This window comes from Blennius ocellaris (genome assembly GCF_963422515.1).
Source record: "Blennius ocellaris genome assembly, chromosome: 1".
NCBI lineage: Eukaryota > Metazoa > Chordata > Actinopteri > Blenniiformes > Blenniidae > Blennius > Blennius ocellaris.
Genome location: NC_137650.1, coordinates 33962238 through 33988491, shown reverse-complemented (window position 1 = coordinate 33988491; position 26254 = coordinate 33962238). Strand labels below are relative to the sequence as shown.

The window sequence follows — 26254 nt, the reverse complement described above, 5'->3', positions numbered from 1 at the left end:
AATTCAGCAGCTGAAACGCAGCTATAGTTTGAAGTTTTCACTTGACGACATTGTGTAAACGGGGCCTCGGATACAAATGTATAAATTAACATTTCTGTGACCTGCGCCTGTAAATACCCCAAGGGGAGTATTCCACTTTTGTTGCTTTATCTGATTAAATCACTGTGAATATAATTGACTTTTTTGACTCTCTGATGGAAAACGACAAATGAGTCTCACCAGAGGCACACAGATTGTTTTTGTGTAACACAAATCACCTGCGTGTAATCGAGACGTGACAATCGATCTCAGACAAAATGCACTCGTACCTGGAAAGTAAATCCCAGTTGCGCTCATTATTTTCTATTAGCGAAACACACGGAAGCCAAACGTTTGATATTCGAGGTAAAAAAAGGTCAATTTTGGCAACTGCGTTGATCTCCGGAGGCCCCGGAGCGACACATTTCAACAGTTTCGCTTTCACGTCAGCCTATTTATTCAGTCGCTTCAGCGTTTGGCCAGAAGCTCATCTGAAGTTTATCTGAAAGCTTTGTTCAGATTGTTTTTTTTTTAGGGAATCTCAGATCCTCGGCTAGTTACTATGTTGATTTGCCAAGTAGCGAGCCACAATCCCACATTGTCTCACAGGAAATTCGGTAATAACAAGAAGGAAAGTGGGGAGTTCGAATTCTTTTGAGTCTCGACGCTGCAGTAAACAACGACAGCGATATCAAAATAGAGCCGCTATTGTTCCGTCCTACTGATCTGATACTTGGACACTTGAATGGGGAGGGAGTTCTCTGGACATGACGCCAAATGAAAGACGTTGAAGACGTCACCTGGAGAGGACGGCCGGGAGCGTTGCGGGGCTGCTTAGTAATCAAAACGCGCAGCCGTTGAAATACTTAAAATAGCAGTTGGGCCTTATCTCCCCATAACAGTAATGTAATTATGCGTGTGTGCGCGACGGTGAAGGTTAGCAGTCAGACGCCGGGCCGCGATGACTCACAGCTTCCTCTACAAAGTCTCTCCAAACTATTCCGGCCCCAGCAGGGGATGTGAATGCATCCGTAGTCTGACAGTGGTCCAGGAATTTAGGCTCATTACAAGCCCAAGTTTATTCTCAGTCCATTGAAAGCTCTCTGAATTATTCATGCTGTGTCCCTAATGTAGTCATGCTGCAAACTGGGAGAGTATCTCTGCGCAAATGCGGCCCGGCAAACCTCACGTACCGAGCATTATGGTGATATACAGTGAAACATTAGTGCAATGCAGCATCTCCTTGTTTTCCATTAGCACGGCTTTAATCTGGATTTTTTTTTTTTTTTTTGATTGCACTTAACCATGCATTTCAAATATAGATTTATATTTACGTTTAGATACAGCAGCAGGGCAGGTGTTTGGAATCAAAGCAACTGCTTGTATTTGTACACGTCCTTGCAGTTTGCACAATAAAAGGTGGAATGACAAAAAAAAAAAAAAATAAAGAAACACCTTTTTGCTGCCCACATAACAACTGATCTGAGAAACTGCAGCCTGTGATAGAGAATGTTCTACAGTGTTGAGAAAAAGCTATTAGTCCAATAATTGGATTCTGCAATCTGGCTTGTTAGAGTAGCTTTCTATTTCCCCGGCCGCCTCCAGGGACTTCAGCCGCTTGCCAATGAATCCGGCTCCTCCAGGCTCCACATAAAGACCAACATGTACTCAGCCGGTCCGGTGACGCGCTGGCAATGTGGTGCATCAGCGCCGTCCATCCTTGAGCCGGCGCGGCGACGGCAGATTCGTATCGCGCGCAGAATTATGAAGGATAAGACGCCCGGGTCCAGAGAGATGGGCCGGAGCCGACGCATCAGTGGTTCCTGGCGTCTGCGAACTCCTTCCTTACCTTGACATTTACAACCCCCCCCCCCCCCAGTGCCTGACAGTGAATCTAATAGCGTGCAAAGCCCCCCCCCCCCGGTTGAAGTGCAGTGAAGAGCGTGGAGCTGCTTACCGAGGAGGAGCCCAGTCGTGCCGTGTGCAGTCCAGCAGCGTGCCCACGTAGGTCTTGTTCCTCCAGGTTACGTTGACCACCAGCATGCCTGACGATAAAGAAGGAATTAGCAGTGATTTAGTTTGCATTAACATGGACCATCATTTGAAACAAATGACTGCAGCCTCAAGTGCAGAGTAATTGTTTCCTCTCTCTCTCTCTCTCTCTCTCTCGCTCAGAGCTGCCGGCTGCTTTAATCCTCTTTTAACAACACGGGACTAAATTACTTTCGTTTTATGGCTCGAGAATTCTTTGGAAAAGATGCAATGGGTGAACGTTGTTTCTTTAACTTTCAGCGTCTGGGAGTTCTTCAGTGTCACTGGGTGTTTTTCCAATGGGACGGTGAAACTTTTTTTTTTGTAGTCCGATTACACGACAAACTAACGAAAAATATAATTTTTGAGAACGGATTCCAAGGTATACTTTTTTCGAAAACGCTATCAATAAATTCAAGCGCGTCTTTCATGTCTCACTGTGTTTGACTGATGATCAGAGTCGCTAGTGGAAGTGCTTACAGAGACCATACCTTTATTTAGACGACTACAAACACTGAAAGTTAAAGATTTAGTGGAGTATAACCTTCTAAAAACCAGGTTTAAAGCTCATCTGGAAATTTTACCGAACAAATTGCAAAAGTAGATATGAACTGAAAGGAACTGAGGTTTTTACAAAACCCAGGTTTCAATCGGCCGTAATGGAAAAATGCACCTCAATGGAAGGAGTCGGTCTGTGGAACATCTTGATTGTAAAATTAAAACTTCTAAATCCATTGATGTGTTTAAGAAACTTGTTAAATTATCGATGTTACAGAAATACGACACTGCGGAGCAGCAGATCAACCTTATTTATTTATTTTGTGTTTGATGTTTTGGAAAAAGACGCTGCATGTGAATGAACTGGAACTGTAAACGATTTAGTGTTGATAAGGGGCAGGCGATATAAGTTTGACTTCTTTCTGCTCCTTTTCATTCATATGAAATGCTGCTGTTGCATTGTTTTAAATGAATGAAATGAATAATAAAATGAAATGAAATGAAAATAATGCACTTGTATACATGTTCTATTTTCAACCTTTGGCCACTTCTACTTTGAAAGAGATCTTTATCTGAACGGGACTTCCTGTTACAAAAAAAAAAATGGAGGCACGCATAGACGCTCCAGCGAAAGGTGACACTTCCTTTACGGAACACGACAAAGCTCATTGTGCTGCCGGAGCCACGTGGAACTGAAAGGAGGAGTGACGGGTACATTTGGGCTGCTGCATCAATGCGTTAATCTTTGCTAAAGGGCGTCGTCATACGGAAGGCGGTTATACAAGTCAGAGATCCCTTCTTCTCTTTTTTTTTTTAATCTTCTCCACACAGCAAAGCCGTAGGGGCACGGCAGACTGATATCCTCTAAACGACTTGGAACAGACTCAACTGCGCTCAGTATTGTAAAAACCTGTGTAAGAAACTGGCAGAAGGTCTCAGTAAGAGCGATCACACAGAGGTTAACAGGGGAATACTCGCTGAACACCCTCTCCATTTAAATAAGCTATCGCTACCGCGCGAGAGATTTCCCTGCAGGAGAGTAACTGGGAGGCAAATATTTTTTTTTTCTATCGCATTTCGCAGCCCAGAAATTTACTACCTCGGGGGGGGGGGGGGGGGGGGGGGTGGATTTACTACAACAGCTTCATAAAAAAACAACAAGCAACAAACTCCAGTTTGACAGGCTGTAAACAGAAGAGCAAGAAAAGCTTCCCGACTTCGCCGGTATTGCTGCGATCTGTCACAATTAGAAGCCTCCGTGTCGCCGTGCGGCTGGTGTGAATGTGGCGGGGGCTCGGCGTGAGCCACGCCATCCGCCCGGCGCCGACTCCTGATACCTGAGCTCACGTCCAACCGCTAAAATTAGTTCCAGAGGATCACACATGCTTTCTATGTACAACCATCGCTTCGGCCCCGTCTTATTACTGCTGAACTTTTCATCGACACCCCCCCCCCCCCCCCCACCCACAGAAATAGCCCGTGAGAATGGTGGCGGACCGTTCCTTTAGATCTGTGGTTTCTAGCACCTCGTCACAAGAGGGGCTTTCGCCTCGGGTGGAGGAGCCGCTGGTTTAAGCTAAATGAGCCGTTTCTGGCCCGTCGTCCTCATGAGGCGGTTCTAGAAGCGTGAAAACATGTTTTTTTGTTTTTTTAACACGGGTCCCAGAGTGGGGAGATTCTAAAACCCCGGCTCGTGCTCAAAGACGATCTCATCTGTGGAAAAAAGATGATGTAATCGCCCCCCCCCCCCCTCCCCCCACCGTGGTCCGTGATGTCATCAAATAACCACAACAACCAGGGACGACAAGCTCCGGTGGAGCTGCAGAAACTACTGACGCTAGCAGCAGGAGGACCATAGACCTATAGAACTAGAATTATATAGAGCTTTATGAGCAGGACTCTACTTCTAAATTTGTATGTGCCCCGTCTTCTTCTGCATATTTAGTGTGTTTGGTGAGTCACAGCGCCCCCTAAAGGCCTGGCATGTGTACTACACGTCCTGAAGCCTCGTGTTGAGTCGAGTTCATAGTGACGTGTGGACGGAATGTTTTTTGAGAAACTCGGGGAGAAAAAAAGATCGTTTTGGAATACGAATTTTGGAATACTGTTTGGAATACAGGCCAGAAACAGCTCAAGGAATACGAGTTCCTACTAAAAAGAATAAAGGAACTATTTGAGTTTTTGAGCAAAAGAAAAGAAAAGAAAAAACAAAAAAACAAACAAAAAAAAAAAATCCCACCAACTATGTGTTTCGACTTGAAACGTTGTCGTGTAAACGAGGCCTCAGAACAGGACTGCTTTCCAAAATACCGTGAACTTTCAATACCTTTCGGTTCCTCAATGCCACCGGGTGCTTTCGGGGAAAGCGATAGAAAATAAACTCGTGCTACAAACGTATCGGCAGCGCGAATAAACCCGGCAGTGAAAAGCCCGTATTGTGCAGAAAACACCATTTCAGGTTCATAAAAAGAACCTGGGCGCAGACTGAGCACCACTGAATGGTGTTTTAAATAGACCCAAGGAAGGATCATTTGCAATATTTCTCCATAAATTCAAAAAGGGTAAATCATGAAGTGGGGGAGGAAAAGCGGCGTCGTGAGGTGCAGGAGCAACTGTGCACAAAAGCGCTGTGGATTTATTGCCCCCCCCCCCCCCACACCCCCACACCCTCCCCGGTGGTGACCTCAGCTTGCCACTTCAGCACTGCAGAGAAACTGGAGGCTGCAGTGAGCAAACTTATCTAATGGCACAGGAATGCTGGCTGGCAGCTCGCATCCCTCCCAGCATTTTATTAGCCGAGGAAACCTTCGCTCGCTCGCCCCGTTTTCCCCTCTCTCCTTCACCCTCACCCTCATTTCCTCTTTTCAATTGTATAACCATCCCTGGCTTACAATCTTTTTCCCCTCTCACACACACACACACACACACACGGGTTCGGAGCTCATATTTCTGAGTGTAAGAGGCATTTCTACATGTTTACAGGAACCTGCTGACACTTGGCCACGAGTGTCTTTCTTCAGTCTGTGTCCTGAAAACACCGGCGCTCGGTCAAGGCTGGGTCCAACTGCAAGTGTGTGTGTGTGTGTGTGTGTGTGTGTGTGTGTGTGTGTGTGTGCGTGTGTGTGTGTGTGTGTGTGTGTGTGCGTGTGTGTGTGTGTGTGTGTTCAGGGGGAGCCGGAGAGGTCCCGGAGTTCAGATTTCTGTCACATTAAAAGAAGCCAGACCTTTTTTTTTTTTCTTCCTCCTTCTTCTTCTTCTTCTTCTAAAAAAAAAAAAATGGCTTCACCGGCGCTCTCCCCTCCCCCACCGCTCTCCAAACACTCCAACACAAAATGGCTCTGGCAGCTGGTGGTGGCGGCGTGTAAATCACGGCGGGGGCAAATGAATGAGCGGCCTTTCACGACGTGGAGGATACAGCCTTCCCCCGGGTCCTCCTGAGAGGCCGCACACATCACACTGGGGGTGGTTCCGCGCTCTTTCAGGATTTTTTTAGAACCTTTTGTACGGCACAAAGACGTGGAGACGCTCAGGTGCTGAGCATGAATATATCAAGACATATTTCTTTGTCACTTTCAAGAGCCACTTTTACAAAAACCCCAATACATGTTATCTATATGTGATAAAGAAAAAAAAATAATCTATGAAGTCGTGCCATAATAAGCTTTAAATATAATCTGAGGTTTGTCTTTGTTGTGGCGTAAATGAAGAAAAAGTCCGATATTTTCACAAATCCAAACAATTACTACAGAAAATGACGAGGATCGCATCATAAAGCCAATTGTGATGAAACCTTCTGGTACAAAATACAGTTAAATGTAAAACAAACTAACAAACCTCCTCCAGCTGATGCATTACAGATATTTTAACAAACGCCCGCTGACAGCATGGCTCTGAGGCCAGTTTGATCGTATTGAGACGGATCTTTCACAGCAGCTCTTCAGTGTCCACGACGCAAAAGATTAGCTTTCAACAAAAATCTCTGCTTTTTAATTTTTTTTTTACTTTCACAATTCGTTTGGTGGTTTGGCGGCTGCATTGGAGCCTCTTGCGGACAGTTCTGGCCCACGGACCTTACGCTGGACACCCCTGATGTATAGTTAAAAAAAAAAAAAAAAAAATACAATTAAAGGTCCAAATGCGTATATTTCACGAAAAGTCTGCAAAAAACTCGAACCGTCTTCATGTCTTGTGACAGTATTAGTATCCTGGAGAAAATAAAAGTGTTCTGTAGCATAATCTGTTCAGAGCAAACGATGGAAATCTGGAAATTAAAATATATGAAACTGAAACGTGTCGTAAGTTAAAGTCGTGTGCATTAGGTGGCAGCAGTGAGTCGGTGTGATCGCCACTTTATATTCAATTCAACAAGTTCTTTCAACTAAAAAACTACATAGTAATGGTAAAAAATCCCCCCAAAATTGAAGAAACAGTGACGTAGTTATTGAAATATTTGCTACGGCTTCAAAATATTCAGAATTAATACAAAACATTGGAAGCGTTTGGGACATAATGTGTTCCAGCGGCTTCTGATTCAAACCTCATATCTTGAGAAACACAGAGAAGCTGCTGACTTGACCAGAAGAGTCAAAGGGTTTTTATTTCCTCTAGTTCCTTCCACAGATTTCTACAAGCTCAATCAAGGTGAGAATCTGAGAAACCATCTTCAAGCCACTACAAGCATTTTTCCATCACGACTCGGTTCACTTATCAGGAATTCTCTCGATCTCGTTTAAAGAAAAAAAGAAAGAAAGAAAAAAGGCCAGGATGTATCGGGTTGAGCGATAAGGATCAGATGGACAGTGTTTCTGCGAGGCGACAGGCTGCGGGTGTTTTCAACAGTCTTCCTGAAGAATCTCAGTGAACGGTGTCGCTCTCCGGCGTCTGCAGGTGAAGAACAGTTCTCAAACACTAAACTATGAAAACAAAGCAGCCGGGAAGACGAGCGGTTCTCAGTCTTACTGAGCATTTAGACTGAATAAAGATGAAAAAAAAACCCACCTCTGACTTGTGAGGATCAAATGTCCACCAAACGCCTCATGAATCCTATGATTGACTGAATCGATGACCCACTTCAAAGACTTCAAAGTCTCACCATTTGCTCGACTCCAACGAACTCCTTTGATTTCTTATAGGTGTATTACTACGGTACCGAGCGGATTACTTCACTTCGGTACGACAGTAAGTGTGACAGGCGGAGTTACCGAAGCCCCACAGGCAAGGACGTCGTTCTTCAGCATTTCTGCCGCTTCCGTGTGAACGGAATTCGTTTTCAAAAAAACGACCAAAAAAAGCTTTCTGAAACAACGAGATGCAAAAAAAAAACAACGCAAGGACATTGGAAGACAATTTTGCTCCTAAATGAGAGTGTAAAGGAAACTATTCCGATTGTTGGAAACCTTTACGTTTTGGTGGTTTGAATGTGAAAAAGAAAAAGCAAAGGAAATTTTTAAAAAAAAAGAAGAAAAAGGGATGGTGTGAGCATGACAGAAAATGACAGGCCAGGTTATTACATCACGCTGCTCGTCGTGGGCTAAAGTGAGAAGAGTCTTCAGTACCGACGCTAGAAGTTGCATCAGAGCTTGGAAATTCACATTTTCAACGCCTCACAGTCTGACTGGGGAAAGAAAAAACAAAACAAAAAATCCAACATGAACGCAGCCAAAGCAGCGATGACAGATATGTTTTTTAAAAAAACAAAAAAAAATCTTTTTTACACTAATGCCACGCTTTTCAGTTTTTCCTTGTGATTACACTGATCGTTTTCCAGAACTAATGTTTCACTTCCTTTTCAGCCAACGCGAGTATTTATTCACAGCAGTGCACCTCGTGTCCATCACACTTTCTGCAATAAGCAGAGAAGAAACCGAATAAACAGAGTGAATCCCTTTTGCTGGTGAGATGTTTCTATATTATTAAGAAAATAGAGGATATGAATCAATGTGAGCAAAGTAATCCTGCAGTGAGATTAGAAGTAAACTGTAATTGCGGGAAAGTGACGCCCGTCAGAACGCGGCGAGTCCTCGACACGAGTGCGACTCGCCGTCTCCGTAATAATCTACTTTGTATAGACGACGTTCTCTCTTCAACGGGGAGCTGAATTTACGGCTTAATGAACCACGAGGAGACGCGCTGATGGAACATCCATTTATAAGAAGAGCCATTAGTTTGAAAACGACGAGAGGCTCCAAGGAGGAAAAAAAAACAAAAACGCTCCTTTACAGAAAAAGCGCTCATCCAACGTTTGTAGATTAGTGCAGATTAGATTACAGGGAACTTTATTGATCACTTCGGGACAGAATCCCATCCAGTGTGTTCTACAGACTCGTTCTGATCAGTGTGATGATATAATGATATACTTTGACTGCGCTGTTGAATAACAAATTAACGGTGGAAATAAATTCACATACATTTTTTTGGGCGGCGAGAATTTAAGTTGCGCTTAATGGTAAGACGATACTCACATCATTATATCGCACCGTGACGTAGATACTAGCAAGCACGCTAAATAGCATGCTATGCTAGGGAAACAAGTGATGAAGTCCATTTACACAGAATGTACATGCTGTACGGCACGTTGTAAATACTGAAGGTCCTTTTAAATCGTCTTTCATTGTCGTTTCCGCTCAGTATTTGTACGTAAGAAATAAACTGTGTCTCGATACGTGATCCAGATGTGCTCATGCTCACTTTACTAAATATACTATTACTACATGCCGTTCAGTGCAACACACGTTCATTGTGATGAATAAGTAATTCTTCCTCGTGGGCAGAGCGAACAAAGCACGAGGTTCACAAAACTACATTTCCCACTGTTTCCATGGAGACGGAGTGTTTTCACTGGCTCCGAGCCCCGCCGTCGTGTAAATGGACCAACGTTTTCTGTTTTTGCGTTTCACCACGCCAGATAACACAGTTCTAACATATCAGCCTGACGGACGGCGAGACACTTGATTGTTTAGACCAGGGGTGCTCAACGCGTCGATCGCGATCTACCGGTCGATCGCAAAGGTAGTAATAGTAGATCGCATGACATTAGAAAAAAAATAGACGCTGGTGTAATGAAACTAATTTACCTTTCCGAACTACGAGTACGATCGAACGCAGCGTCAGATGACGGCTGAGTTTTTCTGACCTTCAGGTCACCGCACACGTGCAAAACGACGCCGCTAAGTGTGGCAAAGCTAACAAGCTAATCAAGCGAGTTAGCGCAAATTTGAAGCCTTCGCTTTTTCTCTTTTAAACTAGAGAAAGCTTTGGTCGTCAAACATGAGACCAAGTAAGAAGACGAAAACGTATAAATTTCACGAGGAATGGGAGGTGGACTTTTTTTTCACGAGGTCATTTCCGAAGTGCGTTTGTCTCGTCTGCCAGTCGAGCGTCGCAATACCAAAGAAGGGTCGTCAGAGTAAACTCAGGTAATTACAGACAATGTTCATAGTTAATTATGTCGTGTTGCACAATATTGGCTCGCACGGTTTTGCAAGGTACATCATTATACATTGCACATATAAAGAATCCTCAATATATTTGAAAATAAATATATGTTTTGCATCTTTGTAGTGGGTAGATCACTTTGACTTGGTGGTTTTATAAGGAGCTCGCAGGCTGAAAAAGTGTGGCCACCCCTGGTTTAGATCATGAAAGAATCATGAACTGATCCTTGATTCCGGGAGAAAACAATGCGACTTAACGGCAGTGACGACGATCACCGTCTACGGTCTGACACGAAACCGTGGTGGTTGAAGTAAGACTGACGGAATGCGACGGCCGGCCACTGGGGGGGCAGCGCGTCACGCCGGCTCTGTCCGCTTCCCCGTCTCCCGGGTCGTCTTCGGTACGAGAGGCGTCAACGTCAAGCCCGTCAAAACGTGGAAAGTCCTCCAAACAAATTGTCCCGTGGCAGGAAAACAAATTACACAAGGAGCCGGGACGACTTCCCGAGCGCCATCGTTTGTTTACCCGCTGGAGGTTGCGTGTGTTTGTGTTTGTGTGGCTGTGATCCGTCGCTTTGCTCGCCGGATTTGTCTTCTGGGGGGGGGGGGGGGGGGGGGGAGAGAAACCGACCGCCAGTTCAAAGATCACTAAATAAAACTTGCTCTCTGGAACTGCCGCTCACTTGGGATTTGTTTGCTCGCGGGGAGGAGGGGGGGGGGGCGGGGGAGGGGGGCATGTAGTGCAAACCCCCCCAACCCCCGTCGCTGTCGACCTTAATAGGGTCACCCAGGACAGCTGAGTGAAGCCGGCATTAATGAGAGGAATTGGTGTGTAATTTTACCACTCCATTCTTTTCAGCGCTGCTCGACAACAAATGGCGGCTCTACTTAGGCGCCAAACTGCAGCGCAGAGTCGTATAAGATTACCCCCAACAAGAGGGTAATGAGAAAAAAAGGGGGGGGAGGGGGGAGCTCGTCTTGCTGCATGGGTGCCTGCCACGTCCTGCCTGGAAAAACTCCCCTCCTCCCTACTTAACACGTTTCATTAGGCTGCGGCTCGGCCACAATATCAGGTCCTTTAGCCGGTGGCGGCGGCGAGGAGGGCTCCGGGTTCGCCGGCTGACCTCTGACCCCGCCCCACTCTGCAGGAATCCACCGGGGTTAATGACATTTTCACTCACTGACCCGCTTTTTTTTTTTTTTTTTTTAAAACAACAAAAAAAACGGGAGCTCACGCCTGTGACGCCGTACGACGGCGGCGCTCCCAAAATATCAAATTAAATCCCTTAAATGTGGAAAATGTGCAAACGAGTTTCGTGATTAAAAACAAGGCCAACCTTTACAAAAATAGAGGGATAAATAAATAATACTGGCGAGCACTTGCAATTATCACCTTTCGTACTCGAGTCAGACGCGAATGTAATTATTGACGGAGTCGCTCTGCGCCGCGCAAACAAATGTTTCTCGCCTCCCGTTTGCGACGTTTCCGCGGCGAACGCTCGGCTCGTCGAGACGAGAGAGAGAGAGAGAGTGAGAACAATGAGAGAAATGGTGTCAGGATTCATTACGGGGAGAAGATGAGAGAGAGCCGGGTGCTGCCATGAGCAATAACAGTAACTATGAGGAATGAAGCGTGTTCCTAACCCCCCCAACCCCCCAACCCTGCACGTTAAACCAGCTTTAAAACCAGCGACCTTTAGACTAGATGCGATTCAGACACAATACTTTGCTCAAACTAGAACGTCGGTTCCTCAAACAGATAAATTATCAGCGTTTGATTTACATTCAATTTGACTGTTTAGTTGTTGGAGGTTGAATAGAGAATTGACTTTATTTGAATTGCTTAATAGTGTTTATAGCATCGAAATCAACGGAGCCTTCAACATTCAGGAACGTCTATATAATAGTTTTGATTTGCCCGTTAATCACACATTTCACTGGTAAATTTCTCCTGGTACATAGACACAAAGATTAAACTTTAGCCCCATTTGCAAATCAGCACCATTAAATCAGTGAATCTTCACGTCAGAAGGTGTTTATCTGTAATGCAGCTTGCCACCACTAGTCGGCACTACAGAGCAATCAATTATTATTATTATTATTGTTACAAATTCCCTGTGAAGTGTACTGTGTGTTCTGTTAGAATAGGGGTTTTATTCGTCGGGCATTATTTTGGACAGCCCAGTCAGGTGACGGGGTCCTCGTGTTACGTCTGGGTGAACGGAGTTTTTACTGATAATAATAAGACGGTAGTGAACCCCTCGTTACATAATGAATGTGTTCGTGAAGAAGTAAGTCTTTAATAGTCATCAAGCCTACAAGTGTTCATATTCAGTTTATAGGCTAGTAGATGTGTGTTTGGTAACAGTTCTGTCATTTAGCTCGGATGTGAATGAAGCTAATGCTAATCGGCTAGCTCTGCATGAGTGTGACGCTATCGGGGATTTAATTCCAGTTTATGGCGCATTATTACCACCGGTTATTGACATCGTTTCGTTTTAAAATTCCAGCAGCCCAGGTTTCCAGCCACTGAACTAAACTGTATTTGCCACGCCCACTTTTTAAGAATAACCGATTTGAACACGCGTTTTCTGAACGTCCCTCCGTGTTTTAAAAACTGGCTCGGCGACTTTTAATCCGCTCTTTCTGGAAAGTTCAGGCGGCGCTCTGGAGTTGACGGGAGGTAAAAGCGTGAAGTTGCTCTCGGTTGACGAGAACAACAGCCAGCGAGAAGGTCAATTCTCTCGCTGCCGCCGAGAAGCAGAGCAAGGCAGGCATTAGTATGCTCTCCACACCGGCCCACATTATCAGCTGCATGCAGCACAGACGCCCTCACAAGAGGAACAACATAAATAAATAAAAAAACAGCCTATGTTTACTCTTACAACCCGACTGGATCACAAAATAGCAGCAGGGCGAGTTTGTAACAGCAGAACAATAAACATTTGACATCTCCGGCAACTTTATATGAACTCGTGACTGTAAATAATTTGTCCGTTCCCATTAAACATCCTCCTCTCCACTGAAACGGCTCCTCTGGTGGGTTTTTTTTCCCTTAAAGGAGATGAGATTAAGAGTCCAGTCTGCCAACGGCGCGTTACTCAAACTCTCCTTGACGTGTGTCGGGGCGAACACGATGTCTTCTGACAACCCCGGGCGAAGCCCACGATTCCTCCAGGCACTGGATTTACTGTGCAAGGAGGGGGGGAGGTGGGGGGGGGAGGTTGAAAAATGCAGCTGTCAGCCAGTAAAACAGGAAGTCTCTAAAGGACGATACTCAGAGAGTCGGGGCAGACGGGAGACGGTCAGTCCTGGTGAAAGCGTCCATCCAGGTGTGGGATAGCTCGTCTTAATCGTAACAGGAAGTGGGGGGGGGGTTCAGGGCGAGTCTGGGCCGTGACGGAGGAAGTGGGGGGGGTTTCAGGGCGAGTCTGGGCCGTGACGGAGGAAGTGTGGGGGGGGGAATCCTCCATACCGCATTCGGGATGTGCAGTTTGCATGTTCTTCCCATTCTTGAGTCCAAAAAAACGTAAATCTGAGGTTCATTTGACACTGGATCAGGGTTTTTCTCTTCCCAACATGGAGACCGACACAAACAAATATAGTCGTACAAGTGAAAACAGAAACGTCTGTTGTGTTTATCCGCGACCACATCGGGCTCCGTTGTTTGGATATTTCCCCCTTTCGCCGAACGACAGCGTGACACACACACTCGGGCCTCATTCGGTATTTTCCGTCGCCGTGGAAACGCCTCCCAGGGAGGGAATCTGTGATGAACTTTGGAACAATCCTCCCGGAGAAAACAGAGCGCCATTATCTGACGCACGCCGTGTGTCATTTCCACGTTTCGTATTTGATGGAGGGGAAGAAAAAAAAAAAAAAAACCAACAAAAACTTGAAGAGGTGTTGGAAAATTGTCCATTTCCACTGTGGCGCAGAGGAAAAGCTGATGAGGCTGAAGAACGTGAGGCTCAGGCTGGAGGGAGAAGCATTAACGTTTTGTTCTTTTTAAAGAGACGTTGGCTTCGCGTCATTGATTTTTTTTTCACTCCCGACGGCTGCGGGACCCCGCCGGACAAACGCCGGCGCTCTTGATTTCAAGGACGGTTTCTGTAGCGCAGCGGCCGTCGCTCGCCTTTGTACCAAAAAAAAAAAAAAAAAAAGGTTTCAATGAGGCCGCTGACAGGTGGTCTTCAAAGGAGCGAGGAAGCAGAGCTGGCAAGTGAGCTGCAGAGCCAAGTACTCTTTTCATCCAATAAACCCCCCCTGCCCCCCCCCCAAAAAAAAACTCTCCGACAGGGCTGGAGGAGGAGGAGGAAAAAAAGGACATCTCCTGAATGTTTATACAGGAATATCCGTTTCACGTCGACCTCTTCTGGACACAGATGCCAAGCATGACGTGTCGCTGCATCGATAATCCAGCAGACAAACGTTGATCACCAACAGCCTGTAGTGTTTATCTATCAGGGAGCTGGAGGGTCGCTGGGCGTTCGGGGGGGGACTGGCACCGGCACCGAGCCCCCCCACCCCCCCACCTCCTCTGTGCTCCCTCCGGCCCCCGGGAGCAGGAGCCAAGGCGTTTTCTGGGCGGCGTTTCAAGAGCAATAAACTTCTCCAGCGTTTTGGAGATGGCATTTGGAGGTATCAGCACGCCGAGCCCCCCCCCAGGGGGAGGGTTATTGGGGGGGGGGGGGGTGTTGTGTGTTGGCCCGTCGCTCTGCCGACCCGACCCTGGGAGCTGCCACTGCCCGGTCTGTGCTGAGGGGATTTGTGTCAGTGCCGGGCCTTAAAATACCCCCCCACCACCACCACCACCCCCCCCACCCTCCTTTTCTTTCTCCTCAGCCCACGCTTCACTCCCCGCCAGACTGACAGCATGACACACACCGACTCCTTCTCATATTATCCACTCCTCTGGCTCCCACGCACCACTAAATACAGCAAAGGTTAAGCGCCGTCTTAAACGCCGCTCTGTTATTTTTGCTCATTGAGAAATCCACGACGCTTTAGTTTAATCTCCCCGACTTTATCCACATTCTGTCTGAAAACTGTGGCCGCGTCGAAACGTCGCGTTTCGTACGTACTCGACTTCAATTCAGGTCGGATCGCGTTTGGCAAAATAAAGCAGAGAAAACGAGGAGGAAGCCACAAAATTCACACGCGACCCAAGAAGTATTCAGACGAGCTTGAATTAAAGGATCAGTGTTATAGTTCCATCACATACTTTGTGTGTCAACTAATGACAAATTTAAAAACGTTTGTTCAGTTTTACTGGCAAACAATTTTCTTAAAAGCTCAAAAAAAAACCAAACAACAAAGTGAAAAGATCTATTAAGCATCCAGGGATACTTTGAGTCGACACTCAATTAATACAACAAAGTCTTGAATCTGTCCGAGTGTTGAGAGTTGTATTTAGCCTTTTTGAAGAAGAAATGGATTTTAGCCGTGACGTTCATCTTATTGGAAGATGTATTTTTCAGAAGCGAAGATAAAATAAATGTAATTAAAGCTCTTATTATTACACGACAGAGTTTAGAGTGAAAACGCATAATCTTCTGTTTTCAGGAAATGTCGCGCTGACACTGCAATTTGAAAAACCATGTCTGTATGGCAGACCACTAGTGGGCGCTGTGGGTCATTTTTGCAGTGAAACCACACACACACACACACACACACCCACACACCCACACACACACACACCGAGAACAACAGACTGTAAACATTAACAACGTAAGAACACCGACATTCGTATGGACGGACGACCACGTTGGATTGTTTTTACGATGACTGTCAAAATAAAACTACCAAGTCCCAAGAGAATGTGGACTGGAGGGGTTCATCTACTGAGCATGTGCAGAACAGCTGATGATTACGACCGTGTTGCGTAACGCTCTGCAGCAGCATTTCAGCAATGTTGCGTTTCCCACCATGGATCCATGGCGACGGCGTTGGGCATTTTTTTCCAGGCCGGTTGTGTTTCCGTGCACACGGACACCCAAAACCCTGCGTGAGGGTCCTACTTTCTCTTTGTACAATCTGAGGGGAGGCGCCGCTTGTTGCTTCGCATCATTTGGGCGTAGAAATACAGATTGGTGTGGCAGAAACACAGAAACGTCACTCTTTACTTTTCTAATACGACTATTCCTCCTCCGGCTGCACTGCAGGGAAGCGCGCCGCCGCCCGGGTCGGCGTTGTTTCCTCTGATCGCCGTGTTCCGTGTTTCGCCTCCTCCTGCACAGACAATTACCCCGGAGCCTGTTGTTCATTGACTCCCACAAGGCCGAGAGGCGGAGGTGACGGAGCAGCTGCTGGTCGGCATGCCAAAGGAAAAGCGCGAGCCTCAGCAGCTCAGCGCCATGCAGGGAGGAGGTGGGGGGGTGGAGGGGGTGAGGCTCTGCTCGTCGTGAGGCTCGCCATGCAGGGAGGAGGTGGAGGGGGTGAGGCTCTGCTCGTCGTGAGGAGGCCTCTGCTCCGCCTCTCCTGTCTGAGAGTCGCTCCACTTCCTCGTTTGTGTCGTCGCCACACGTTCACGCTCCTCTCGGGGAGAAACGGCATCAGGCGCCGTTTGGGTTTTAGAACCGGCCGGCGGCTCGTTGTGGAACCGAACGGTGAAGTGATGCAGAAGGAAAACACACCTGTGTGTTGTGTCATGTCGCGTGACTGGAAGACGACATGGAGAGTCCTTCCTTCCTTCCTTCCTTCCCAAACCCGGATCCTTCCTTCCTTCCTTCCTCACCAAACCCGGATCCTTCCTTCCTTCCTTCCTTCCTTCCTCACCAAACCCGGATCCTTCCTTCCTTCCTTCCTCACCAAACCCGGATCCTTCCTTCCTTCCTTCCTTCCTTACTCACCAAACCCGGATCCTTCCTTCCTTCCTTCCTTCCTCACCAAACCCGGATCCTTCCTTCCTTCCTTCCTTCCTCACCAAACCCGGATCCTTCCTTCCTTCCTTCCTTCCTTCCTTCCTCACCAAACCCGGATCCTTCCTTCCTTCCTTCCTTCCTCACCAAACCCGGATCCTTTCTTCCTTCCTTCCTCACCAAACCCGGATCCTTCCTTCCTTCCTTCCTCACCAAACCCGGATCCTTCCTTCCTTCCTTCCTCACCAAACCCGGATCCTTCCTTCCTTAACAAACCCGGATCCTTCCTTCCTCACCAAACCCGGATCCTTCCTTCCTTCCTTCCTTCCTCACCAAACCCGGATCCTTCCTTCCTTCCTTCCTTAACAAACCCGGATCCTTCCTTCCTTCCTTCCTCACCAAACCCGGATCCTTCCTTCCTTCCTTCCTTAACAAACCCGGATCCTTCCTTCCTTCCTTCCTCACCAAACCCGGATCCTTCCTTCCTTCCTTCCTCACCAAACCCGGATCCTTCCTTCCTTCCTTCCTTCCTTCCTCACCAAACCCGGATCCTTCCTTCCTCCCTCCCTCACCAGACCCGGATCCTTCCTTCCTTCCGTCCTTCCTTCCTCCCTCCCTCCCTCCCTCCCTCCCTCCCTCCCTCCCTCCCTCCCCAGACCCGGATCTGCTCACAGCGGCTGGGCTCACAGTTTATACACTTTATACGGTGCTTCAGCCCGACAGTTAAAGAGCTAATAAAGATTCTGGAGCAGCAGACATCACTAAAAAGATTAAACTATAAACGGTTTTGTCAGCAGTCAACGGGCTACAAAGCACCACAGGAATGAGCGCTAACAACCGGAAATATGCAAACACTGTACACCGCTTTCGCTGAAGTGAGCAGTAAAAAGACTTTAGTTACATTTCCGTGCACTTTACCACTCCGGCAGTTTTACTCATGTTGGTTGTATTTATGCTGCCATCTGATTGTCTGGTGTTCCTGTTCCTCTGCAGCACTGACTCACGGCTTCGCAGTAAAAGTCAGAAAACAATACCAACGTGGGAATAAAAACATAATGTACTAGAACAGCGGGAACCTGTTTCGGCATTAAAACGGTCAAAATTGGAAGAGAAACAATAAAAACCCGTCTCTTCTCACATGCCAACGCCACAAAATAAAGGATTCTTTCATGCCGGCTTTTAAACTGACGACAGATCATGAGTCTGATGTGACGTTTGTCACTGAACTACACTTGTTTGGTAACAAGGTTTTGCAATGAGCCACAGCTGGTGGAGCAACAGAACCGCAACAGAACCGTAACAGTTCCAGAAGACGATCCCGGCCCGTTTACTGGACGGGATTTTGTAAATGTTGGTGAGTGGTTTCAGTGTGAAGGCAGTAAAACCTGCTGGTGGACAGTTTGTGCTGCTGAGGTTCCTCTGACTCAGGCTGCAGACTCGGCCCTGAAACTGCACTTCACTGCATTTACTGCACCATAAGGAAGCAACACACACACACACACACACACACACACACACACACACACACACACACACACACACACACACACACACACACACACACACACACACACACACACACACACACACACACACACACACACACACACACACACACACACACACACACACACACACACACCCTGAAGCCGCAATAATAGATGACTGGTTGTGTCATTCATCCTGCTGACAGCTGCACGTTTGCTTCGGTGGTTATTTTGAACTCATTTGAACTTATTTTTTTACCGTCTCCGTTTGTTGACTTGAAGTTTTCGACGACAAATATAATTGTCCCAAAAGGCCACATGAGAAACGAGGGACGAGACTTTAGTTGACTTGTATTTCCGCCAATGACAATTATCTCTTGTTGAAAAACAGTTTTTAACAGCGTCTGCTGCTCTGCATTCTTAAATATTTACACACTTTGTTGACGGAGGCTACATACATACACTTGTCAAGAAATCAATATGTTTACCTAAAGATCACTGTTTATATTTCTACATATCTATATGGTAGGTAGTAATGTCCTCAGGGAGATATGTCCATATAGAGAAATGGAATTATATATACATACATACATGGATGCATCTGTAAAGATCAATGTCTTCCATAAATGATAGATAAATAAACATGTCCATTGATCGACAAATAGATTAGACTCATCAGTTTGACGTGTGATAATAACTTCCAGTATTCTGATGGCTTGAAATAGAGAAACACCCGATTTCTTATATGAATCTATTGATGAAAGTATTCTTTCTCTTCCGTGACCCAATTTGAACCACTTCTATTTTCTTCTTTCTTTCCCCCCCCCACAAGATTTCCTTGCCTTTGTTTTAGATTTCAGACCTTTTGCTACCAGGGATGATGTAATGTTGAACTAATGAAGTGAAACTCGATCTGCTGAAACTCATGGAAACGTCAGTCACTGATTCCTGCGAGGCGAACGGTGACGTCGCCACGAGCTCCGGGTGGAAGTCACTCTTAATGTGGAGGGAAGCAGTTGACATTAAAGGGCCTCTTCCTGGTCATCAAGCATGCAGCTCCGTTCTTTAATCTCCACGTTGACTTTACCTGCTAACATATGACTGCAGCTGCTTTTTTTTTTTACACAATCTGAAATAACAACAGAAGCTTCACAGAGAGTGAAGTGGATTGGAGGATTGAGAGCTCTGATGGCCAAAACAACCTGCGTCCTACACCTGCAGAGCCCCCCCCCCCCCCCCTCCTCCTGGCACTCACCCACTCTTCTCTTAATGCCACTCAGGACACCCCCCCCCCCCCCCCCCCGCAGCTCCATCAGGCCAAACCACCACCTCAATTCGGGCAAAATAGCAGCTCTGAGGCAGCGAGTGCAGGCGGAGGAGCGACTTGGTCGGAGGGAGAAAGGGTGGGGGTGGGGGGGGGGGGTGCGGTGGAGGCTCAATCACTCTGTGGGAGGCGGAGAGCGAGGGAGCACAAACATAGTACTGGTGTTGGCTCCGAGCCATGTTTGTGTCACCAACAGAAGTAGCCTTGTGTGCTTGCTGCTTGCTGCTGCTGCCGCTGCTGCTGCACCCCCACCCTCCAACCCCCCCCTTCCCCTACAAACCCTCTCGCTCTCTCCCGGTTTGCTTGGAAACAGAGTCAAGGGGTGACTGGCTGCATGCTCGGCAACAAGAAAAGAGCTGCAACGGAGCGGGGAGGCAGGGTGAATCAGACGGAGCCCAGGGCCGGGCAGGAATCAAGAGACGGAGCGAGAGGGACACAGGAGAAAGGCGGGGGGGGGGGCACTGAATAGAAAGGACTCTGTTTGGGAATGTTGATGAGGCAGGGATCTTTTTTTTTTATTTTCCTCCCCTTCCCTTCCCTTCTTCCTCCTTCAAGTGAACCAGCGAGCAGCACAGTGGATGTGTGGGCGATTTGTACTCAGCAGGCCCGCGGAGCGCCTGAGCGCGAGCTGCTTTGAAGATTAGGTGTTTGCATTATTTCTCATGCACAACAGAATGAAGGGTAGTGGGGGGGGGATTTTTTAAAAAATGTCTCCAGACCCAGCAGAACTCGATAGCGCTTCTTGATACGTCTCAAAATTAAATAACCCCGACGTGAGTTTCCATCAAGGGCAGAGGGAGAGAAAAGAAACCAAAAAAATAAAAAATAAGAAAACCCACAGTGTCTTGGATTTGACTCGGACTGCTCTGCAGGAGACGAGCCAGTCTGGTTCCCGACTGCCATGTTGGCAGAGAGAAGAAAAAAAAACACCAAAAAACAAACGGAAAAAAGAAGTGCTTTGTGTTCTGAGGCGTGTTGTTGTGGAGTAGATATCGCTGTACAACAAACTCTCGTCTGCAAGAGGAAACGCAACAAATCGAGGCCACCAAAGAGCTGCATTCCAAACGCCGCTCTTCTTGGCGAAGTCACGCCGGCGCGCGAGCCGCTGAAGCTCCTATTAGTCCCTCCACCGTTTCCTCCGGCAGATCCAGTTACGTTTCCTCCAGAATAATATGTACGGTAATGACAGCAAGGCCTCGGGAAGCCAGTAGGCTCTTTGATGTCTTCATGTAACCGCACAACCAGTCAACAGTATGAAGGGATCCAGCCGCCGCCGCCATGTGTTTCCTGCTTATTTGCTTTCGTGCCACAATTCCAGGAGTCGTTTGTTTCACGGGGAGGAGAGTCGCTCAAGAGCGTCGTAAACCGGAGAAAGTTTGGCTGAGGCGTACAAAGTGTGGCCCATCGAGGGGCGACGGAGAGATTCAGGCTCCGTTCACACATTTCTCAGGACCATTTTTCGTGTTTCACAACAGTTTTCACATTCACACAGCGTTATTTTGAAAACGGTGTCAATTCACACTAACCTGGCATCAATAGCCCAACACTGCCGGAGCCTTTGGCCGCCCCGAGGGGCAATTTTCATTGGCTTTGAGCACCGTTGTCATGGAAACAACCCCCCCCCCCCAAAAAAAAAAACCAAACTGAATTTTTCCATTTTCACTTGAAATCATTGCCGTGTGAACGCAGTGTGAGGAGGGTCAAGAGGACGCTTTCTCTTCCCCGATGCCTTTCCTTTCATTTAAAAAGGCCTTCTATTTTCTTTTCACTTCAAAGACTTCAAAGAACTTTTCTTCCAACGTGAACTGAGATCACTACAACGTTCAAGGATCAACACAGACAATAAGGTCCATGCTTGATAAAGCAGCACAATCCAGATTGACTTCACTTTCGTGTTAAATGTCAGGACATGTGTTCCGCCCAGTTTGCATTTCAAACTGCTGGACTCACCGTCTTCGGTCTCCTGCCACACGATTCCCTCCAGGTTGACGCTGGTCCCGGGCTCGCAGGGCCCCAGGCACTCGGGCTCGGTGGCCAGGGCCACGTCGGACGTGTTGACCGCCACCGAGCGCGTGCGGACCATGATCTGCTCGCACGGCGAGGCGATCTCGCTGTTGCCCACCGCGGCCAGGAGGTGGAGGGGCGGCGGCGCCGGCGTGGAGACGGGAGACTCCATCTATGGGGGGAGAAGAAGAAGAAGAAGAGGTGGATGAAACACTTGAGATGGGCTGTATAAACAGACACAGAGCAGATGTTGAGATTCAGGCGGACCAGAGGAAGCGAGCAAAGTGTTGCACGCATGGAGGACAGGCTGGTATTTGAGGACGGCAGAGACCTCAGAGACGCCGTGTGGACGCTCAGCCTCCAGCCCCGGACTCGGCGTCGTGCAACCAAGTGATCATCAGTAAGGAATTCACCAAATCTCCAGTCGCACCCGCGTCGGCACTGCAACACTCTTATAAACCGACACAGTCCGTCCCAATATTTGAACATCTATTGTCTGTAGTCTGGTTTTCAACAACTCCAACAGCCTCAGCTGCTGAGATTTCATATTTAATCGGTCGACGATTCTGGAACGTGTTGCATAACAGTCGCAGATAAATGTGTGGCAACATCTCCACGAACCAAAAGTGAAGTTTGGCTTCACAGAGTTTCTAAAACATCCGTTAGACTCACACAACGAACCCACTGAGCTCCCAGGTGAAAAGCACGCCTCATTTCCCCACTTTTTTTTTTTTTTTTTTAATCTTAGCCTAAAGAGATGCAGGGTTAAACACCGAGGATCCCTGAGTGAAGCTCCTGACCCCCAGCAGTCCCCTGAGACCTTCACTGCAGCGGTCCACTGCCCTAACATGTAGTTGGGTTAACGATAAAGAGGAAGGGTTAAAAGCTGAGGGCTCATTTCCCCAGAGGGATCAATAAAGTATCTCATTATTATTATTATTGTTATTAGCAATAAGGATCCTCTCACTCGCAGTAATTAAAGCGAATTCACAAGCAGACAAATCAAATAAACACACCTTAGATTCCACATAAACTAACGTGTTAAAGAGTAAAAGCTAAATCATCAATCATAAGATCACATCATTTCACTCCAAGTAGTGAACTTTAGCGTTTTTATGTTGAAGGTGGTAACCGGAGATATTTCTATATTTATAGGCATGGTTTTTTCATATTTACAGGCGCTTATTTTTAATTGACATTTGCGTCTGTTTACAGAAGCGACGCCAAATATGTGTAATTTCATCTTGTGAATGTTAAAGTATCTTGTGACAGGCGAGTGAACTCCAGACAAGATCTGATCCAAGAGTTCAGACGACAGGTTCTGTCAACATTCGGGCCACAAACACAACAAGCGTCAAGTTTTACCTGGACTTGGTGCAACATTCTTCAAACACAGAAAATCCCATTGTTACGTTGTCCCATGCTGATTACCACATGGTTTTTGTCTCTCGCGGTTTCTAGCGGGTATTGTCTCTAGTGGTATAGTCTCTCGCAGTATCTAGCTGGTATTGTCTCTCACGGTATCTAGCCGGTATTGTCTCTAGCGGTATCTAGCCGGTATTGTCTCTAGCGATATCTAGCCGGTATTGTCTCTAGCGGTATCTAGCCGGTATTGTCTCTAGCGGTATCTAGCCGGTATTGTCTCTAGCGGTATCTAGCCGGTATTGTCTCTCGCGATATCTAGCCGGTATTGTCTCTAGCGGTATCTAGCCGGTATTGTCTCTAGCGGTATCTAGCCGGTATTGTCTCTAGCGGTATCTAGCCGGTATTGTCTCTCGCGGTATCTAGCCGGTATTGTCTCTCGCGGTATCTAGCCGGTATTGTCTCTCGCGGTATCTAGCCGGTATTGTCTCTCGCGGTATCTAGCCGGTATTGTCTCTCGCGGTATCTAGCCGGTATTGTCTCTCGCGGTATCTAGCCGGTATTGTCTCTAGCGGTATCGTCTCTAGCGGTATGTAACAGGTATTGTCTCTAGCGGTATAGTCTCTCGCAGTATCTAGCAGGTATTGTCTCTAGCGGTATCGTCTCTAGCGGTATCTAGCAGGTATTGTCTCTCGCAGTATTTAGCCGGTATAGTCTCTCGCAGTATCTAGCGGGTATTGTCTCTAGCGGTATCGTCTCTAGCCGTATCTAGCAAGTATTGTCTCTAGCGGTATTTAGCCGGTATTGTCTCTAGCGGTATCTAGCAGGTATTGTCTCTAGCGGTATCGTCTCTAGCGGTATCTAGCAGGTATTGTCTCTCGCCGGTATTGTCTCACGTGGTATTTAGCCGTTATTGTCTCTCACGGTATCTAGCAGGTATTTACTTAACAAGGTAATTTCTAACGTACCAGAAATATCTTGCAGAGACTGTACATGGTGACATTGACCAAAGTGTCAAGTTTGAAATTCATACGAGGTTCTCGAAACCTCCACAAGGCGTATGCAAAGTACTTCTGTGTGGAAATGTTAATCTACAAACTTTAGCACATTTCTCGTGGCAACGGTGGTAACGAGGTTATTATCTGGCCAGAGAGGCAAACTGCGACTTCCTCCGAGAAAAGACAGAATTAGTTATGCGGCGTCGGCCAATCTCCCACGTTAGCTTCCCTCCCTTGCACCTTGCGGAGCAAGATCCATGACATCAAATCATCTCGCAGACTGATCACTCATTAATTCCCTCAATTAAAGAGCTGGTTGTGCAGCGGGAGCGTGGCTGCTGAGGGTCAGTAATTGATTCCACCTGTTCTGACACGCCGTCGCGGCGAAGAAGAGGCGGCGGGTCCAGCAGGAAAAAAAAACAAAATGAAAAGGACAGCGAAGGCGGCGGATGATGAGAGCGGGTGATGGGGAAGAGTACGAGAGAGAGAGGATGAAGGTAAGAGAGAGATGTGGAGGTGGGAAAGAGACGGGGACAGACGGTGATTTAAGGGCCACGTTGACACCAGGCTTAGTGCTCTTTATTCAAGGCGGCCGACATTAAAGCGCTCTAAATCATTAGCGCCGAAGCTGCAGGAGGAATGCGGCGCCGCGGCCAACGCCGCACATTTATTAATTGGGCCTAAAGCACCCGGTGCTGGAGGAAGCTGCTGCCAACGCCGGGTCCAATTAGACTGAGAAGACCAAACAACAATTGACACACCGGATTACCAGCCCACTGCAATTGACTCATCGCGATGTGAGAAAACTCCACGGTACCCCAACGTCGTTCTGTACGGATATGGATTTGTGGATCCGTTCCACGTGGAGTTTGCATGTTCTACCTGAACGATTTCTCCCCGTCAATCCCGTTTCCTTCCAGAGACGTGAGCTTGAGTTAAGCCGTAGGGCTGGAGTGGAACCGCCCCGACATTCAGCGGTAGTATCTGGATGTTTACTTTCAGATCTGACTGGTCGCTTCCTTCCAGAAACTTTTCTGACACGAAGATGCAAAAACACTGCATTTTCAGTTGAAGCTAATGAGATTAATCTAATTAATTAATCGTCTACCGTCAGCTTTTTACTTCTGATTTTCAACATTTGACACTTAAACTGGTGTTTTGGATTATATCACTGAAAACATAACGGTCTTCTCTTTCTGTACCTTCAAGCATTGTGCAGCATCAGCAAAACTAAACTCCCAGATGAACGGAACGCGCTAAAGCTAGCCGGCGTTGGGCGCTTGTGCTATTTCTAGCCTTTTACTGCTAGTTGTGTTTAGCCTTGGGAAATCATAAAAGGGATTGTTATTACCACTATTTCACTAAACAGAAGTGTTTTATGTAATGCATGGGTAATATCAGTGATTACCAGATGATAAAACATGCTTCTGTTTTTTTGTTTTTTTATAAACAAAAACACCAGCGAATCTTCAGTTCCTGAACAGCATCATGAAATGTAATCCTGCAAGTATGAAAAACAAAAATATTGGCATTGCTATATATACAGACCTGTTTGCTTTCATTACACGTGGCAAATGTAACCCACATAAAAACCACCAGGATGCCTCATGTCAGCCAGATTAAGAATATTTTTTCAAGCTTTTTTTTAAATGAATTCATTCTGGACCCATCATAACCGCCACCACATACACAAACTGTTGCATAAACATGAAGACAGATTAGCATTTCTGTTTCTTTTCAGCTTGAGCTACACTTGAAAAACACAGAGCCTGAATCACTCGGACGGAGACACATCAATCAGCGGGTAGATGAGCGCGGCGCTTTGAAAACCACACATCGGCCCTTGATTAAATTTGATATTAGCTCCACACTTGTCATCGCAGAAGCTTCATATTTTGCGGAGGAGTGAAATGAGCGTGGATAGCCCCGTTTCCCCCCCGCCGCTCCTCGCGGAGGAGCGAATTAATGTGTGCCGAGCGCGGCGGAGAGTCGGGGGGCTAACGACATCGTAATCGCCGCGTGTCACTTTTGTGACGTGCGGCGTGGCCGGCTGACTGAGCGAGACGGGACAGGTAATCAGCCGGCCTGTCAACACACGGCGTCACCGCGGAGTGACAGGTGCAAACAGGCTCCTGCCGGGCCTCGTCCAACGCCGGCTCCGCCCACTCAACGCACCGGCTGACGTTTTAGAAATGGACCATTTGGATTTTCCGCCGTTAGCTGAGCTAATAATTACCCG

The 26254-nt window shown here is 47.1% G+C and overlaps 1 protein-coding gene across 1 annotated transcript in view; it reads right to left on the bottom strand.

The window, feature by feature from the left end:
• Nucleotides 1-21827, bottom strand: part of LOC308149410 (zinc finger protein 609-like) — a gene marked incomplete at its 5' end in the record, with an annotated part of 28636 nt that extends 6809 nt beyond the window's left edge. The window contains 2 exons of the mRNA XM_080521138.1: nt 1976-2063; nt 21602-21827. Coding sequence (XP_080377264.1) covers nt 1976-2063; nt 21602-21827 — 314 coding nt within the window. The remainder of the gene's footprint in view (nt 1-1975; nt 2064-21601) is intronic.
• Between the last annotated feature and the right edge of the window lie 4427 nt (nt 21828-26254).